The 17810-nt window shown below is 30.8% G+C and overlaps 12 protein-coding genes across 12 annotated transcripts, besides 1 other annotated feature; 6 read left to right on the top strand and 6 right to left on the bottom strand.

Moving 5' to 3' along the window:
- Positions 1-418: 418 nt before the first annotated feature.
- TVAGG3_0536820 (PIH1 CS-like domain family) lies at positions 419-1348 on the top strand (the record flags this gene model as incomplete). The annotated part of the gene is made up of 1 exon (XM_001326197.1): positions 432-1268. One exon carries the CDS (start codon positions 432-434, stop codon positions 1266-1268), a length of 837 nt encoding a protein of 278 aa, XP_001326232.1.
- Positions 1349-1393: 45 nt separating this feature from the next.
- On the bottom strand, positions 1394-2110 carry TVAGG3_0536810 (chromatin remodeling; the record flags this gene model as incomplete). Its single annotated transcript, XM_001326198.1, has 1 exon — positions 1412-2095. One exon carries the CDS (start codon positions 2093-2095, stop codon positions 1412-1414), a length of 684 nt encoding a protein of 227 aa, XP_001326233.1.
- Positions 2111-4701: 2591 nt separating this feature from the next.
- On the top strand, positions 4702-5499 carry TVAGG3_0536800 (uncharacterized protein; the record flags this gene model as incomplete). Its single annotated transcript, XM_001326199.2, has 1 exon — positions 4739-5053. The coding sequence occupies one exon, from the start codon at positions 4739-4741 to the stop codon at positions 5051-5053; it is 315 nt and encodes a 104-aa protein (XP_001326234.1).
- A 1072-nt stretch (positions 5500-6571) lies between these two features.
- Positions 6572-8179, top strand: TVAGG3_0536790 (S-adenosylmethionine-dependent tRNA (m5U54) methyltransferase protein; the record flags this gene model as incomplete). Its single annotated transcript, XM_001326200.1, has 1 exon — positions 6572-7990. One exon carries the CDS (start codon positions 6572-6574, stop codon positions 7988-7990), a length of 1419 nt encoding a protein of 472 aa, XP_001326235.1.
- Positions 8180-8488: 309 nt separating this feature from the next.
- Positions 8489-9133, bottom strand: TVAGG3_0536780 (uncharacterized protein; the record flags this gene model as incomplete). Its single annotated transcript, XM_001326201.1, has 1 exon — positions 8743-9126. One exon carries the CDS (start codon positions 9124-9126, stop codon positions 8743-8745), a length of 384 nt encoding a protein of 127 aa, XP_001326236.1.
- A 101-nt stretch (positions 9134-9234) lies between these two features.
- On the top strand, positions 9235-10428 carry TVAGG3_0536770 (queuine tRNA-ribosyltransferase catalytic subunit 1 family; the record flags this gene model as incomplete). Its single annotated transcript, XM_001326202.1, has 1 exon — positions 9235-10428. The coding sequence occupies one exon, from the start codon at positions 9235-9237 to the stop codon at positions 10426-10428; it is 1194 nt and encodes a 397-aa protein (XP_001326237.1).
- A 197-nt stretch (positions 10429-10625) lies between these two features.
- On the top strand, positions 10626-11303 carry TVAGG3_0536760 (pseudouridine 5'-phosphatase protein; the record flags this gene model as incomplete). The annotated part of the gene is made up of 1 exon (XM_001326203.1): positions 10626-11303. One exon carries the CDS (start codon positions 10626-10628, stop codon positions 11301-11303), a length of 678 nt encoding a protein of 225 aa, XP_001326238.1.
- A 659-nt stretch (positions 11304-11962) lies between these two features.
- On the top strand, positions 11963-12550 carry TVAGG3_0536750 (uncharacterized protein; the record flags this gene model as incomplete). Its single annotated transcript, XM_001326204.2, has 1 exon — positions 11963-12505. One exon carries the CDS (start codon positions 11963-11965, stop codon positions 12503-12505), a length of 543 nt encoding a protein of 180 aa, XP_001326239.1.
- Positions 12551-12709: 159 nt separating this feature from the next.
- Positions 12710-13789, bottom strand: TVAGG3_0536740 (cell division; the record flags this gene model as incomplete). The annotated part of the gene is made up of 1 exon (XM_001326205.1): positions 12710-13789. One exon carries the CDS (start codon positions 13787-13789, stop codon positions 12710-12712), a length of 1080 nt encoding a protein of 359 aa, XP_001326240.1.
- Positions 13790-13859: 70 nt separating this feature from the next.
- TVAGG3_0536730 (retrovirus zinc finger-like domains family) lies at positions 13860-14380 on the bottom strand (the record flags this gene model as incomplete). The annotated part of the gene is made up of 1 exon (XM_051237771.1): positions 14081-14335. One exon carries the CDS (start codon positions 14333-14335, stop codon positions 14081-14083), a length of 255 nt encoding a protein of 84 aa, XP_051095595.1.
- A 236-nt stretch (positions 14381-14616) lies between these two features.
- Positions 14617-15435, bottom strand: TVAGG3_0536720 (protein kinase-like (PK-like) family; the record flags this gene model as incomplete). The annotated part of the gene is made up of 1 exon (XM_001326206.1): positions 14617-15435. One exon carries the CDS (start codon positions 15433-15435, stop codon positions 14617-14619), a length of 819 nt encoding a protein of 272 aa, XP_001326241.1.
- Positions 15436-15572: 137 nt separating this feature from the next.
- Positions 15573-17810: part of a mobile genetic element that runs on past the window's edge.
- TVAGG3_0536710 (MULE transposase domain-containing protein) lies at positions 16075-17415 on the bottom strand (the record flags this gene model as incomplete). Its single annotated transcript, XM_001326207.2, has 1 exon — positions 16075-17415. The coding sequence occupies one exon, from the start codon at positions 17413-17415 to the stop codon at positions 16075-16077; it is 1341 nt and encodes a 446-aa protein (XP_001326242.2).

Genomic DNA, 17810 nt, shown 5'->3' with positions numbered 1-17810 from the left:
TCGGATAACTTCATTATAGACTACAATTGTCTATCTACTTCTAATTAGTTTAGATAATTATTATCTCTTAAATACTATTTTTATCAAATTTTATTTCGAAATCTAATCAGTTTCTAATTAATTTCAGCTGAATATATATTAGCATTCAAAAATAATCCAAAATCAATTATTAGTTCGAGAGTTCATAACCTGCTTCTAACTCGTGATGCATCATGCAGTACTTCCTAGTTTGTTGTTAAGAAATCTCTGAAAATATCTCTCAACTTTTTAAATTTAATAAAGAAATGTTTTCACGCTTTAATATATTGTTGTAGGAGCTATGGCCAAATATTTTGTTAATATAACAAACACTTATATAATCAATAGGTATTTACTGTTACCCCCTTTCTTTTGTTGATGAAAATTAATAACGGGCACTTTTCAAAACACTTATGGAAAAACTTAGGTCAAAGAATGGAGTTATAATGACAGATACACTGGCAGGATACGAAATTGTCCGTCAGGGCATCTTTGATTATGGTGATTACATGGAAGATTCAACAGACGCAGATCGAGCACAATTACCACCAAGAAATTTACTTCTTCACATTGGTCTTCCTGGTGTAACAGATTATAAGACAATTGATTTAAGCGTTTTACCAAAAAAGGCACACATTAAAGCAGGAATTCACAATTTTGATATTCCTTTACCATTCGAAGTACTTTTAGATGACATGAATGCAAAATGGAAGGCTCCAATCCTTACAGTTCAATTAAAAGTTAAACCTCCACCAGTTAAAAAATATACTAAAGAAGATGTTGCAAAGTTTGCAGGTTTTGAGGTTCTTTCTGAAGAGCAAATACCAGAACTCCCAGAGACAGAAGTAATTGTCCAAAATGGTCAAATGTCAGTCACAAAGAAAGAAGGTGAAAATCCACCAAAACCAGCTCAGTTCTACATGAGTGTTGATGAAGCAGTTGTTACAGTTGTCCTTTACTTTGCTCGCGCTGTGGAAGATTCAATTAAAATCGAAGGAAATCATATTTCAGTTAGTAACGAATCGGGACAATTATATGAAGTTGATATCAATCCACCATTCCCACTTAAGACTTTACCACATATAACTATTACTCCAATTCAAGTTAGATTAATGTATACAGAAAATCTTAATGATAAACCTGAAACAGAGGAAAAGGAACCAACAGAAGAAGTCAAGAGATTGACTGATATGAAATCAGATCCTACATATGAGCTTCAGAACGCTTTCATCTGGGAATTAGAGCCTTAAGCAATATTTACAGTATATCTTTGTTTATAATATTAAGTTCTGTCAGAAGTCATAACTTTTCTTTATAAAATGTCTGAAATAAAATAAATGTTTTTTAAATTAATGGTTTAAATCCAAATAACAAACAAAATAAATGAAGAAATCTACTCATTAAGTTCTGATACCCGCTTTTTGTAAAATTTTTGAAGGCTATATAAAGTTTTTGGTGATAATAAATCAACATTAATAACAACGTTGTCATCTTTAATTTCTCCTTGAGGATCCAGTTCAACTATTTTAGCTATGTGCTTTAAATCATCACCTTTCGCAACTATTCGACTCTGCTCAATTAATTGATCTTTTTCTTTACTTGTAAGTGGTTTATACTCTGGAGGAATGTATTTAATATCTGGGAAAAATCGAATTGTTGAAGATTGTGGCGGTGACACTAACAGCTTATCTAATTTTTCTCTCCATATGTATAAATATTTCATCCAGCCTGAAATTTTCTGCATTGATATTCTTTTTTTCATAGATTCGCATTGCTTTGCCATGTGCCTTGCAATTTGAGTGACATATGAATCTTTTCCATTATAAGCTTCTGCGTTACTCCATACTAATGCAATATCTTTTTCCCATTGTTGATAGTTCTGATACTCAGAGGATTGAAGACGTTTTAGAATAGTACCTAAGTCTTGTGGATTTTTGATTACTTTTACATAACGTTCGTAATCTTTAAGCTTTGCTTTCACTGGTTCATTAAATAAAACAGCACATGGCATTTGCATTAATTCCTGAGTTATTTCCTGACACACTCGTAACTCTGCCTGATGGGTTGCTAAACTCATTTTTCTTAATTTTTTTTTCTATCAAAAATTTAAAAGAAAACAACAGAAAATTTGATCGCAATTAAATTCATAAAATTTTATAAATATATCGCTCATTTTATCAGTATTTATTTGGGATCAAATTGAAATTTTATCGTTGAGAATATCTCAGAAAATATATGTTTTCCATTTATATTATAATTCAAGAACATATTGCGTGTTTTGGTTAATTTTGACAAAATTTGTGATAATTTTTACACTCTTTCAATGTAAAATTTATCCAACTTTATTCTTTCAATATTCATGAAGTATGTAAGAATTTATAGGTTTTTATTAAGGAAGTCAATTTGGAAAATTGTTTTCACTTTAGGAGAATATAATTTTCCATTTGGAAAATTTAAAAAGTGAGACGCGCAGGATTCGAACTTTTTTAAAAGTTGATTTAAATGGATTTTAGTGTGGAATATAAGGATAATATCATATTTAAAATAAGAATATACTAGTTTAGGTGGTATTAATTTTTTTCGATAAATTTGAGAGTATGTACGTTTAGGGCATGAAAAGTGTCAATTCGCTCAGCGAAAGCTGAGCTAGCTTCGTTCTCGAAAGAATAAGGAAGGAGTGAAGGAGAATGATACAGAAGTTGACACATTCATATCATTTCAACAAATTTTGATCAAATTGAAATTCAATAAAATTCAATTCAATTCATATCCTTCAGTCAGTACATTGATATCCTTCTGCATCACAATGATAACTCGGGCATCAATAGTTCTACAACTAACTCAGAAAAAACAAGATTATTACTTCCTGCTTACAGCTTTTAAAAAGTTTCGATGATAAAAATCACTCTACTCTCATTTATCGACATATGGTGATAGTAGGTAAACATATTCTTATCGATATTAATAAAAATATTTGTACGAAAATCTTATCCAATTAGAGAGTTATTCATAAAGTATATGATAATTATAATTACTTTATCTTTGTTTTATCTTTGAATAAACAATTTAATTTAAATTGCATAATATTTTTTGGTTGAAAGACAGGAAACTTAGTTGAGTTTGTATTATTTTTATCGTTTAATTCATCGTATCAGTGAGTGATCCAGATATTTAAGATATTTAGAAAAAAATTATTAATTTGATTAACAAATTTTAATCAAAATAGCAAAAATCTATTTGATAGCTGTAAACAAACAATAATTTTTATTTCAAGCAAAATCACTTACCAATTATGTCTAAACGTATAAAATTGTCAATTTTATGAAAATAAATTGAAAATCTCATGAAATGTAAAGGAGAGTAATATTTTTCAATTTTCTTTTTTTCTTTGTCTCAAATATTTTCTGTTGGGAATTTTCTTGTTATCAAAAAATAATTTTAATATTTGTTTATTTCATTACATACAATAAAATTTTAAAAACTCTATTTCTTTTCAAGAAAATTTTTCCTTCATATGAAGAAACATTTTGTTCTCCATTTGATACTGAGTCTAAATCTCGATTTTTGAATTTTCTTCTTTCCAAATTTCTTTTTTCCAAATTAGAAGTTTAATTCAAATTTTCAATAGTTTATATATTTTCTCAAACCGTCTCAGATTTTCGCACTTTTTAGGGATTTTCTCTCAAAATATACAAAAATAGTAATATCAATACATGTGTCTAATATACTTTAAAACCATCGTGACAAAATTCAAAAACGAAGAGATCTTCTCTCCAAATTTTTTTCAAAATCAAAAAAATGAGATAAAAAAGTACGTTTGGAAAATTCATTTTTAGCATTTTAGGAATTTTCTCACTTTTCTTCCAAATTGACATCCTTATTTTTATAAATTGCAATCTCACTTTTTATAACTTTTTCTCGGAGATCTGCTTTTTTTCGCTGTGTTAGTTTGGAAGATTGGACTATTACACTTTGATTTAGGTGAATATAATGCTTCGAGGAATTCTTTTGAAGTTATTTTAACTTATTTTTGTTTCATTATTTTGAACAAAATTAAGAATTTTTTTGAATTATAGAAATATCATTTTCAATACAAATTCATTAAAGGTGAATGAATATATTTTTCACCTCCTAGGTCTCAGAAATATGCTTTGAAGATTCGATCGAAATAATTTCAATTATATTCTCAAGCATTGTCTTTTAAATATTTTGGTTCAGCTTATAAAATCATTCAAATCCCCAAATGCATGCAGCTTTTTAGAATTCATGAATTTGGTCAGAGAATTCTTCACCAAAATTAAACATTTTAAATGATTTGTGAATTAGAATCGATTTATCATCCCAAAGTATTGACATTTAGTGAACTTTTATTCTGGAATAGCTTCTCGTTGAAGAAATATAAGTGTTTTGAATTCTACCGTGAGTGGTTTGTAAACAATTTCTATCGTTACATGTGATATCACTAACGTCCTATTTCCTTCAAAAAGTGAACTCAAGTATTTAATTTTAGTTTTTGAAAGCAAGAAGATATATTTACTTGCATATAATAAAGAAATACATTTTACTCAATTAATTTTGTTCAAATCGATTCATCGCTTTTTCTTATTGTTTTCGGCGGAAATATAGCTCTTTTATGATATCATACACAAAGGTTATCATTTCGTAGCATTTCATTTTTAAGAATTACATTCTCTCAATTATTTTTTTTTAGTTTTACTTGATGTGCAAGGAAACAGACGAGGCTCCAAAGCAGGAAAAGCAGGCTCCAAAGAAAGAAGAGAAGCCAGCTCCAGCTCCAGAACCAAAACCAGCTCCACCGGCTGAAGAGAAGCCAAAGGAGGAGCCAAAGCAGACACCACCACCTCCACCACCAGAAAATCCACCAGTAGTTCCAGCTGTTCCATCAGCTCCACCGCCACCAGTAGAGCATACTGATTCTGATATTTCTACATCAACACCATCTAGTAGCGTTACATCTAGCTCTAGCTATACATCTTCTTCTTCGATATCCACATCATCTGGATCATCTTCTTAAATTGGTTATTATTTTTGAATCTTACTTATTATAAAGAATTAGGAGAATTTGTCCTTCTTATCTGAATTTCTCTTTTTTATTTTGCTTTTTATATATCTTTTGGCTCACATTTAAAGCTACTTATCATATTTCTCATGATCGTTGTTGATCAAAGTTTGAATAACTTTCAACAATATCCAATTTGTCCATGAGATTCATTTCAGTGATCATTGTGCTTTATTTTTATATCTCTATATGGAGCATATATTTTTCATACTTTTATTTAATGATCTCTTTCCGAAAACGATTTTGATGAAATCGTTTAGTCCAAATTTCAGTTTGCTGCATTAATCATCGGCAAGCATTGCTAATGTTAGTACAGGATCTCTATCACCTAAGGTAAATAACCTCGATTTTTTCTATTTGGTTCTGATCATTACTCATTGAATCATGTTCTTCATATGTTCACAATAGTATATATAAAATATAACTCATTTAATATCAGTTAACTCATTTATTTTTAAAATACAATTATTCTCATTTATTTTATTGATCTAAATTTCATACAATCACAATGAGAAGCTTTAATTTGCCCCAAAACAAACATTATGGATCTGAATTGATTCACTACTAAATCAATAATATAAATATTAAAATTGTCTAATTTTTTTTCGTATCATTAGCAGTGAGAATTAAACGCACCGATTTTAATCATGATTTATGATGTTCAACTTGAATGAAATAACATTCATGATAATTGCATTAATTAGAAGGATATAATAAAGATTTTAGCATGAATGAGGGAAACACAATCATGATTTATTGCCTTTTACTCTTTGTGTAATCATTTCGTTAAAATAAATATACCAATAATTTCACAATTCATATAGTATGAAGCGTGATAGCAAAATCAGTTATGAGCAACAAACTCATAATTTATCAGTTGAGATTTTCAGACTATCAAAAACTCTAATGAATGAATTTTGTAATAGCTCTCATTCGCATTTTAATTATTTCTTGAACCAAGATAATTTATTTCAATAGGTTAGGATGTACCATAGACATAAATCTAATTTATATAAATATCATTGCTCCTTAATATATATTCCGGAAGAAATGATTCGTGATTCTTACAGACACTTCAGTTTTGTTAAAATAGCAAAATATATAACAAAAAGCAAGTACATTTATTGTATGGCACAAACTTATTTTATGAAATTTATGTGGCATAACCATTTGAAAAGGTGAAAAACGGAATTTATATTCATTGAAAATAAATTTACGAGAAATACCTTGATATCACAGAATTGGCAATTTCTTTCAGATCGCATACTGCGGGATTTTTTAAACCATTCAAATTTTTCAATGTATGATTGTCAATTTTTATTTGTTCAAAGTTTAAAATTATCGTTTAGGTCATATAGAGGTGCTATAATTATGAACAAACAAGTTCGATTTTTTATACAAAAGATTTTGATTCCTTCACAAATTTGAAAATACAAACAATTTGATTTGGAATATTTGTCACTTTTTAAATAAATGGGAGCTTTCACATCTGGGCCTTTGAGTCTATATGTTGAGGGATTCGATAATCAATGGAATGATAAGCAAATAAACAATTTTCTGAAGCATTCCTGTGCAATAGATTATTCATATTTACAACGCGATTCTGATAAAAAACATTTTATCATAAAATTTGATAACCAGGAAGATCTGTTAAACGGAACAGAAAAGCTTAAGAAAATAAGGATTAAGAACGATGGCCTCAAAATCATTAAAATCGGCAAAGATATCCAAGAGGCAAGGAAAAAGATGAAGGAGCTCAGCACTGTTTACGAAGTTATTCCGACTTCGGACACAGAAATTCTAACTCCATTCGCTAATATTCCGTATCCTGCTCAAATCAGGACAAAAGAATTGGCGACTATGAAAGAAATATCCAGTTTATTTAATACTCAGTTCCCTAATATAACTGTTTTACCTTCTCCATTACTAAATTTCTTTTGTAATCGCTGTGTTCTCAGCATTGGTTTTAATCAATCAAATCAACCAGATATTGGCTTTATAAGTGGAACAAAATCTGCTCCATTCATAGTACCCCTACAAAACACATCATGTTTTCCCCTAGAAGTATATGAAATAGTCAAAATATTCAAAAATATAATTTCCCATACCAAAATAATGCCATATGAACGCCTCACAGGCTCAGGATATTGGACAGCATTGAATATACAAATAGCTGAAACAGGAAATATAATAACTATTGAATCCCATAAGGAGATACCAAAAGATATCCAAGACCAACTAACTTCTGCCTATGAATCATACGAAAATCTTTGTATAGTATCTAAGAATATCCTAACAATCCTCAAAGGATCCCTTACTTTGCATCAAAAAATATATGATATAGATTTTAAGGTCAAACAATCAATATATTTACCACCAAACATATCCGCATTCCAAGAGTTTATTAAGTATTTGAATGAAATGATCCATGTGCTTGGAATCGAAGAATTAATCTCTTTGAATTCAAATTACGGATTTTTATCACTCTGTTTGCATGAACATGTCAAAAAGTTGACCTGTGTAGATAATGACAACCATGCCATCGAACATTCAAAGAAAACTGCGAAAAATAATCAAATCGAAAATGTCGAGTTTGTCAATGACTCATCCGATGATAGTATCGTTAATCTACTTTCATCTAAGGACCTCTTCAAGACTGCAGTTCTTATTGAGTACAGAAAAGCTCCATCATTTTTAGATTTGATTACAAACGTTTTCAATTGGAGACCAATGTATGTGATCTTGGTCGCAGAAGGAACAACATTTCCAAAGGAATTATCCTTGTTTAAAGAAGGATACACGCTATTTGACACAATTTTGTGCGATATGACACCTCATACTCGAAGAGCATTGTATTGCACAATTCATCGTCTTGATCTCAGCGAAATTTAACTTTTTTCACCAAAATTTTTGTTTGTTTTTACTTTCTAAAATTTATTTTTCTGCTTTTCTTAGTTTTGAGTTAGTAAGGTGATAATGGTCAGGCATTGAATAAATATTAATATATCTATTTCCTAAATTATGAAGCTTAATATTACGAACTCAAACAAGATATTCATATAAAACTATTTTGTTATTTGTATGTATGAATGTAAATATAACATATGCCATGAATTTCCTTTTTTCATCTAGATAGAACAGATTCTCTTTTGTGAATATATCCTCATTACATAAAATATTCCAAATTGATACATCCTGCAATAGGAAAACTCCATCTAAACTATTAATATGACCATGTATTATGAATTAAATAAGCAAGCTGCATTCAAAGCGCTTAATAAAATGAGTTTCATGCAAATATTAAAAAATGATTCATAATTGTTTTGGTGCAAATGAATCTCTTTGCATAAGAATTGTAACAGTTCACTATGCGTATTAGAAAAATGGCGTAAATTGTTTAACAAACAAGATATATTTATTGTATAATATAAAAGAGTTGTATAATAGTAACTAGAATGAAGTACATATGATCTTCTTACATTAAAGTAAAACTACACTTTGAAAAATCTGTATTTGAATGTATCATGAATTAATTTGGAAATAAAAACACGATTATCTAAATATAATAAGGAAACAATCTGGAACACCAGCTCACGCGTATATAGGAATGAACGATAGTAGTCAATTTGAATTGCATCTTTAAATTAAAAGTAATTTCCGCCTGGCAAAGGCCACATTTGCTTCATTTCCTCATCAAGTTGCTCAATTGCTCTGTTTTCTGCATGAACATCTGATTTTTCGCTAATAAACTTTAAATATGAATTGGCTTCTTCAGGGGTTTTGAAAGAGAATGTGATTTCTTGAGTTGTAGTAAGGAAAAGAAGAGAACATTTGGTAGGGTCCGAAGGCTTAGCTTCTACAATTGATCTTTTTATTGGATATGATGTTTTAAACAAAATTGAGTTTGGAGAGTCTCCTACATACAATATAAATCCTTTATCATTATGGTGATCGATTTTAAGAAAGACATTTCTTGATTTTCCTTTATCAATCATTGTCACAGCGGCAGGCTGAGGAATCATACTCATTAAAACCTTTTTATTTTTGTTGACGCGATGCTCACAATTAATTCATAAATTTGAGAGTATGACGGTACGATTTTTAATCAAAATTGTCAAAAACGTGACGATTCAAAAATGGCGCAAAAAGTCGTTGAATTCGAAGTTCTTGCAGAAGACGGACCAGCAAGATGCGCCAAAATGGGTTTCCATCGTCCAAATGACTATTATTTTGAAACACCAATCTTCATGCCCGTTGCAACTCAAGGATCATTAAAAGGACTTACACTAGAACAGATTTTAGATCTTCCGCACAATCCACCAATCATATTAGGCAATACGTACCATCTTGGTCTCAGACCAGGACCAGAATTACTTAAAGAAGTTGGAGGACTTCACAAATGGATGAATTGGCCACATGGAATGCTCACCGACAGTGGCGGATTCCAGATGGTTTCCCTTGCTAAGCTCTCCACCGTTACAGAAGAAGGCGTCAGATTTACAGCTCCCCACGCAAGTGGCGCCGAAATTTTATTAAAACCGGAAGACTCCATACACATACAAAATGCCATTGGCTCTAACATTGCAATGATGCTCGACGATGTTGTTCCTTCTCTTATGACAGGTCCTCGCGTTGAAGAAGCGATGTATCGAACAATCAGATGGCTTGACAGAGCAATTGAAGCTCACGAGCGACCACACGACCAAGCGATCTTCGCAATTGTTCAAGGTGGACTTATCCAAGAAAGAAGAAAGTTCTGTGCCCAAGAAATGGTCAAAAGAAAAGATAAACTCGGTGGTTTTGCTGTTGGCGGACTTTCTGGCGGCGAAGCAAAAGAGATCTTTTGGCAATCCGTCAAGACATCAGTCACAGAACTTCCCAGGGACATGCCGCGCTACTGCATGGGTGTTGGATACGCAGAAGATATCGCTGTTTGCATTGCATTAGGTGTTGATATGTTTGATTGTGTTTATCCAACAAGAACAGCCAGATTCGGAACAGCTCTCATGTGGAAAGGAAACGAACACGTTTCTAAATGGAAGGAGCAAGACGAGCCAATTGAAAAAGAGTGCGGATGTTGGACATGCAAGCACGTAACAAGAACTGCTTTGTTCCACATGCAACACTTGCCAATGTGTGGACAATTGTTGTCTATTCATAACGTGGAATTCCAAAACAGATTGACATCTTATTTTAGAGAAGGAATTAAAAAGAAAGAGCTCGGAAAATACGAAAGAGATTTCTTCAATGTAAGATATCCTGATGGAAATATTCCACAATGGATTGTAGATGCTTTGGCCTCTGTTAATATCGATGTAAAGAATTGTTAAAATGTTTTATTTATAATCAAAACAATTTCTTTAAAATGAATTACTTTATAATATATTATGTATTAAGATTTAGGTCTAAATGTCATCTCGAACAAATTAAACATTTGTTGGTTATTGTATATAATATAGAAATAAACCATATTTTCTGGGTTATTGAGACGAACCTTATTTTCCAAAAGTGACAACGGGTTACAAAAATGTTAGACGGAATTAAAGGTGTTGTATTTGATTTGGATGGAACCCTTATAGATTCAATGAATGTATGGGAACAATCAGATAGAGACCTTATTGAAAGCTATGGACATAAAGTTCCTGTTGATTTCTTTTCTTCCATTTCAGGAATGACTGGTATTCAGATACTTGAATATATAATCAAAAGATTTAAAATAAAAGCATCCGTACAAGAATTAACTCAAAAATTATTAGAACGTATCAATTATAGGTTTATGAATTTGGTAGGCGAAAAACCAAATTCAATGAAGTTCATAAAGTATCTTCATGATAAAGGAATCAAAATTGCTATAGCAACAAATAACAGTAGACCATTAACAATAGAAATACTTAAAAAATTTGGTGTTTATTCATATGTTTCATCGATTAGAACATGTGGAGAGCTGAAGAAACCAAAGCCGTTACCAGATGTATACATTTACGCTTGCAGAGATCTTGGACTTGATCCAAAAGTTTGTCTTTCTTTTGAAGATCTTCCAGTTGGACTTCAATCAGCACAGGAAGCAGGGTTACGCACATGCGCCGTCAAAGATGCGTTTTCAGATCCATACGATTCATTAAAACGAAGTATCGCAGATTATTACATTTCTGACTTTGACCAGGTTATAAATGGAACATATGAATGCTTAACTAGGACAATATAAGCCAATTTTTACAGAAATTTTGGAGAAAATATTCCTTTATTTGAAATTGAGTTTATAAGCCCAATTTACCGCTATATTTGCTTGTTTAATATATATAGAATTAAAAACAAATCTTTAACTAAATGCAAAATATTGTATTTTTTTATGCGTTTAAGTTGGACCGGCAATATTGCTTTTCTTTACCACAATAGTTATGTATAGTGCTTTTTAGCAGCATTATTGCAAAAGCAGATATAAAATAGTCAACTAACTGATAATTCATTATATCTTCTTTATTTGATGAGCAGGCTGAATATTTTGATTTTCACCCGCTACAAAAATGCATTAAATACATTTTAATATTTGTTTTTCCATTATTAATACCTCTATTAAAAAGTTTCAAAGTATAGGAGCATATGCGCTGGCTAAGTTATACACTCATTTAGATTTCTTGGAAAGTGGCTCTGATTCAAATGATTTTATTTAGAACTGAAGAGAATTGAAGATTATTGTAATTAAAATTTTAAAATTATAACAAATTGGCAATACATGAAGCTAATGCTCTCAACGCCAATCCTAAAAAGATCATTTTTGGACAAGTATTTCTCGCACAAAATTTATTCAATGCGAAAAAAAAATCAGTGCGATCAAGAATTGAATTACAATTTATCGTTGACCATATGTTTTTAACATTCGTCTGCCTTTTTGGTATTGGTGAAAAACAGGATCCAGTTGCTCCAATTCTTGGTAACTGGCAAATTACTGGTTCAGTAGAAGGAACAGATAATTCTGAAATTGCTAATTTTACATTAGGAATTTCAAAGACACCAGAAAATCCACACATTTCAACAGAAATTCACGGAGCTGATGAAGATGGCGTTGTTGTTCCACTTGCTAAAGTTGAAATCGATTGTGAAGGTGTTATCGCTAATGTTAAAGTTGAGTCCAATTCAGCCACATTAGAATTCGCTATTGACTGCTCCAAGAAATCAGATGTTGGCACAACAGAAAATTATCAGTATTCTTACATTAACTATGGCACAACAATCCTTCTTACACTTTATGATACAACAACACGCAAAATTACATCATACAGATTACAGAAACCACAGCCACAACAATCAGCATTGACTAGTATGATGCCAATGCTTATGATGTTTGCTATGCAGTTCTTCATGAGGAGACCGCAGGCACAGCAGGGTAATGGTGAAGCTAATCAGTAATTAATCGGATCGAATTTCCTTCTGTCTATGAGACTTTACTTCTTTTATATTACAAAAATTTATTATCAGTAAATCATTAGATTTATTTTATAAATTTAACTAAATACACCAATTTTTTCTTCCAGAAGGTTTAAACTTCATATTTCAATTTTTTTTACAAAAATAAGACAATTTTATTTAAATATAACATCAATAAACAATAATTTATTCGATATAATGGAGAATAGTTTCAGGGATTTCGAACTCTGCAACATTCTGATATGTATCTGATCCATATTTTAATCTGATGAAGGTTGATTCTTCCCGCTCAAGATCAGTCAAGATCTCGTATGCATCTCTAATATTGGAAGAAAGGTCCTTTAATGAATACCTTGAAAACATCATTAGGTCTTCGGTCCATGGCGTTTCACTGTAAACAACGCGCATTATAACAACCGCAGTTGCAGCAATAGCTGAAGCTTTGACATCATTAAACTTCTCTGAGGTAAGACACATTTCAACAATATATCTGGCAAATAACATTGACTCTTGAGTTTGTCCACTGATTCTGAGAAAATAATTAAGGAAGAATAATGGAGTAGGGAAGCAAAAGTCGAACTCTGTAATATTTGCCAGTTGGATCTCTTTTCTGACAAGCTCTTCTCTGTTTAAAGTGTTTTTGGAACATTGAATTAGAATATCAATTGAAACAGGTTGCAAATCTTCCATCTTAGATGCAATCAATAATGATGCAGCAGCAAATTGCCTCATAGAATCAGGAGTTATATTTGTAAGATTAATTGCTCTGTTAAATATTCCGATTGCTCTATATAGTGATGTTGTGCAGCATTGAGACTTGTAGTGTAATCTATCAATCCAGTCTATCATTTGGCCTTTTTGGGAGTTTGTTATTGCCTGCTTGAAGATGACAGGTGGAAATTGTAATTCTCTAATTCTCATAGATCTATATATAATGTTTTCATATTCAATGACATCTTGTATGTTTGTGGGATCTCCGATTTGCATTTCTGTATGAACGAAAACATCTTCTGATTTAATTTGGACATCATTATCTTGAATTTTCTTTGGAGAAGTAAGAATCTGTAGATCTATTTCGTCTGGAATGACATCATCCTCATCATCACTATCAAATATTGTTGTGGTTTTTGAAATTAAAGTTTGTGGCTGAATCAGTTGATTGCTAACAAATGCTAATGGTCTACGCTGAACTCTCTTTGATGCATTAGGATTGATATTCTGAGATCTTATCTCATAGCTATGCTTTTGAGTTAGGAAAGACCGCATCTGACTAATTCTTAAACGTACACATTTTCAATACAATTTCTAAAATCATTGTTTTTCTGGAAAGGTAGTTTCTATCAAATAAGATAGATTTTGAAGAATCCAAGAGGATTCCAAAAGAAAATGGAATGATTTTAAGATAAAAAAATGTTTATTTAAAATATGACTTAAGAAAACAATTTCATCATATTTGTAATATCTGCTTGGCTAAATCTAATGTAAAAATCTATTCTTCTAATATATTTCAAGAAAAAATTAATATATTAACTGTAAAATTGCAAATTCGATGGAAAATTATTTTTCCATATATTCAAGGATGATTTTGCGCTTTTCTTCTATAGCTGTTGGAGTGTTATCGAATAATCTTGCACCAAAAAGTTCAAAAAGTTTTTCCATGGTTGGTACGGGACATTGTTTTTCAGTATGTCCATCTCTACCACAATTTGGGCACTGAATAGGACGCTTAGAAGGATTTACTTCAATTTCAGGATATCCGAGCACAGTTCTGATATCTTCTGTGACCTTTGGCGAGCAAGTTGGGTCAAGCATAATCATATCCTTACTTGCTTTCATTACCGAAATTGTCACTTTTATTATACTATGCTTTTAATTTTGGAATTTAAATGATATATTTTATTACGATCACAGATTTTAATAATTTTCAGATGTAATCATTCATAAATTTCATAATTTGAAGAATCTTTCAGCGGAGCTCTTGATAGCAATATATAAATATCATAATATGAAAATAAGATAAATTTATACACAAACAATCAATATATTATAAATATAATAAAATAACAGAGAAATTCTCTGTAAAAGGAATGCATCTATATCTTTTTGCATTCTTCAATGAACTCCATGTCAACCATATATTCAATTAAGTCCTTTGCATGAGTACTTCCAACTTTCATAGCTTGGATAGTACTTTCTAAATTTCCATGCTCAGAACCAGCAATATTGGACTCAGCAAACTGCATATACTGGATAAATATTTCTTCATCTGATACATCTAATGTCCGAGAAAATGAAATGATTTTCTCTAAAATTTGTTCTATGCTTATGTTTGATTTCTTGCACTGAATTGAAAGATGATACAAGAAATCATTTGAGTCTGCCGATAAACTTTCGAATATTGAGCCAAGTTCAAAAATATTATCTTGAATTGATTTATGAACTTCTGAAACGGGAAAAGCATAATTTGTTATGTGAGGTTCAAAGTTCTCATCAAGGAAAACAGAGGATGAGGCTAGATATTTGAAATAAAGGCCATTATCATTCATAATTTTAATTGATAATGCAATTCCATAGGCAATTTTGAGGCGCTGAACAGTTGTGAGAGCAGCAACATCACCACTTTTGATGAATGATTCTAAATCACCACATGGATAATAATGATAATTGACTGAAACTGATTGATCAATTTCAATATCCTTTAGTTCCGCAAATACATTGGGCAAAAGTGGATATATTTGTTCAAAAAGCATTTTTTCATTAGTTACCTTGCTAACTTGTCTGTTTTCATCTTGTAATACATAACTTATTAAGAATTGACCATCTGATGCAACAAGTGTCCATAGGCATCCGATGAACCTTGTGAAGTATATTTCGCTAATAATGGAAAAGTCATCATATAAAGATATCTTCATGCAAACTGGGGTAACGAGAATTTCATCAAATTTTTTTCAATTTCTCTCAATTTGGTTTACCATGGTATCGAAAATTTATATAAGCTTCATAATAAGAAAAGGGCATTTGAATTCAGATTTTGACTTAGAATAAATTTGGCAAACCCAAATTTTAGCTAAAAGTGACAGGGGAAAAAAACGTTTAGTATTAAAAAAAGACCGATGAGAGCTTCGTTCGAAATATAGAGGGAACTGAGAATGCGCAACCATTCTCAGGGAATATTGGATGCTATTCCCGTTCCCTCTGTATGGGAAATTGAGGTTTTCAAAGGGAGTTAAAATAATATCAAATTTATACTAATTTACTTCAAAATACAAAAGTATTTGACAGCTAAAATTAGTTACTTTAGCAAGCCTATCAATACCCTTTTACGATTATTGTTACTTTTTCGAAATAAAAGTAAAAACAAATTTATACTAATTTACTTCAAAATACAAAAGTATTTGACAGCTAAAATTAGTTACTTTAGCAAGCCTATCAATACCCTTTTACGATTATTGCTACTTTTTCGAAATAAAATAAATTTATTATCAAAAACCTTTTTTTTTCTTAGTAAAAATAAAAATGTTATTTTATATCAAGTTTTTATTCATAAATTTTTATAATGTTGTATAAATTTGAAGGTGGAAATCTGTAATAATTTTATCTTGAAAAGACTTGGCATTCTCAACAATGAATTGAGGGGTATTGCATCCAAATTCTGTAATTTGCGTGAGAATACTAAGCTTGATTTCCATTGGGATACTTAATTTCGAAAAATACTGGGTCATTCGTTTTTGAACCTTTGCTGCCTTGACAACTTTATCAAGTAGGTCATCTAAACCCAATTGAAGCGTATTTAAGTTTGCTGATGAGTTAACTATTAACGATTTAATTTTATCAGTGAGCATTATACATTTTTCTGTATCCAGTCTGATTGTAGACTTTTTTGGCTTTTTTTCAGATGGCAACGGATTTGGAATTTTGTCTCTGAGCCTTATATCTTGAGAAATTCTGTAATAAAATGAAGGAACGATAAAATCGATTAATTTCATCACAAATCGATCAAATCTCATGAAAATTGTTCCGCCAAAGTAGTAATATTTAATTTTTTTGTTAATCGATTCTGAAATGTTATTTGTGAGAGCTAAATTTTCATCTCTTTCAGCGGCTGTCCATCTTTCTTGGTTTGATATCCATTGATTTTGTATGTATTTTGAAAATTCTGGGAATTTTTCGGCTATTTCCAGAATTTTTTTGAACGTTGGTTCAATCCATTCTTTCTTGCCATTTCTGCCGTATGCAAGATAGTTCATTTTTGTATCTAATATCAATTTGTCTGAACTCTCAAATGCATAATCTTTCAAATTTTTTCTGAACGCCCTCATTACATGAACTGCACACCAATGAAGGATAACTTCTGGAAAAGAGTTGATAATCGCATTTTCGATTTCTTGTGCACAATCTGACATAAAATATTTTGGTTTTACTTTTGCCCAGTTAAAAAATGCCTTGAGACAGAATGCAATATTTTCTGAAGTGTTTGGATAAACGACAAATTGAAAAATTGGGAATGCATGTGTATTTGGAAATTTGGCTGATATCATGTAAAACAACATTTTAAATTCAAGTAATGAATGGGTTGCATCAATAAAATGCTCTTTCACAATTTTGATTATGTCCAGAAATTTGAAAGAAGCATAATAAAAGATTAATTTCTTTGGTTTGTTGTAATTATCGACATCGAAATAAATTAAATCTTTTGGTGACTCTTGTTCTTTGATACCCTTAAATAATTGAGTTGACTTGAATTGATTATCATCGTACTTTTGAATACCTTTGATCTTTTTATTTCCTTTTTCCTGAATTGTTTTCATTTGATCTGAAGATGCATTCAAAAAAGATGGCCTGTTAAGTGGATCATCCAGATCAAGTTTTTTGTCGCATTCAATTTGAGCCATTTTCGGATCACCCCCCTGTTTTATAAAATTAATAAGTACCCGACGATAGCATTGTGATAATGTGTGGTATTTCTTTGTCTCATCTTTGATTTGATTGTGATTATGTGTTCCATTATATTCTGTTAGGATATATTCTTCATCATCCTTTAGAAATGAGATACATGCTTCACATTTATCTGCACTGCATCTGAATTTTAATTTTGTTCCCCCTAAATTTGGATTTTTTTTAATTGATATGGACAACCTGCATGGCATTCGTTATCAATGACAGCTTTCATAGCATCTATATAAGATAGCCTTTCTTTAAGTTCGCATGGTGCATCGATATGCATCAAAAAAATGAAATGAAATTTCAATATCAAAAAAAGCACAAAATTTGAAAAAATTCACAAATC

This window comes from Trichomonas vaginalis, chromosome II (assembly GCF_026262505.1).
Source record: "Trichomonas vaginalis G3 chromosome II, whole genome shotgun sequence".
Taxonomy (NCBI): Eukaryota; Parabasalia; order Trichomonadida; family Trichomonadidae; genus Trichomonas; species Trichomonas vaginalis.
This window is presented reverse-complemented; position numbering and strand designations above follow the sequence as displayed.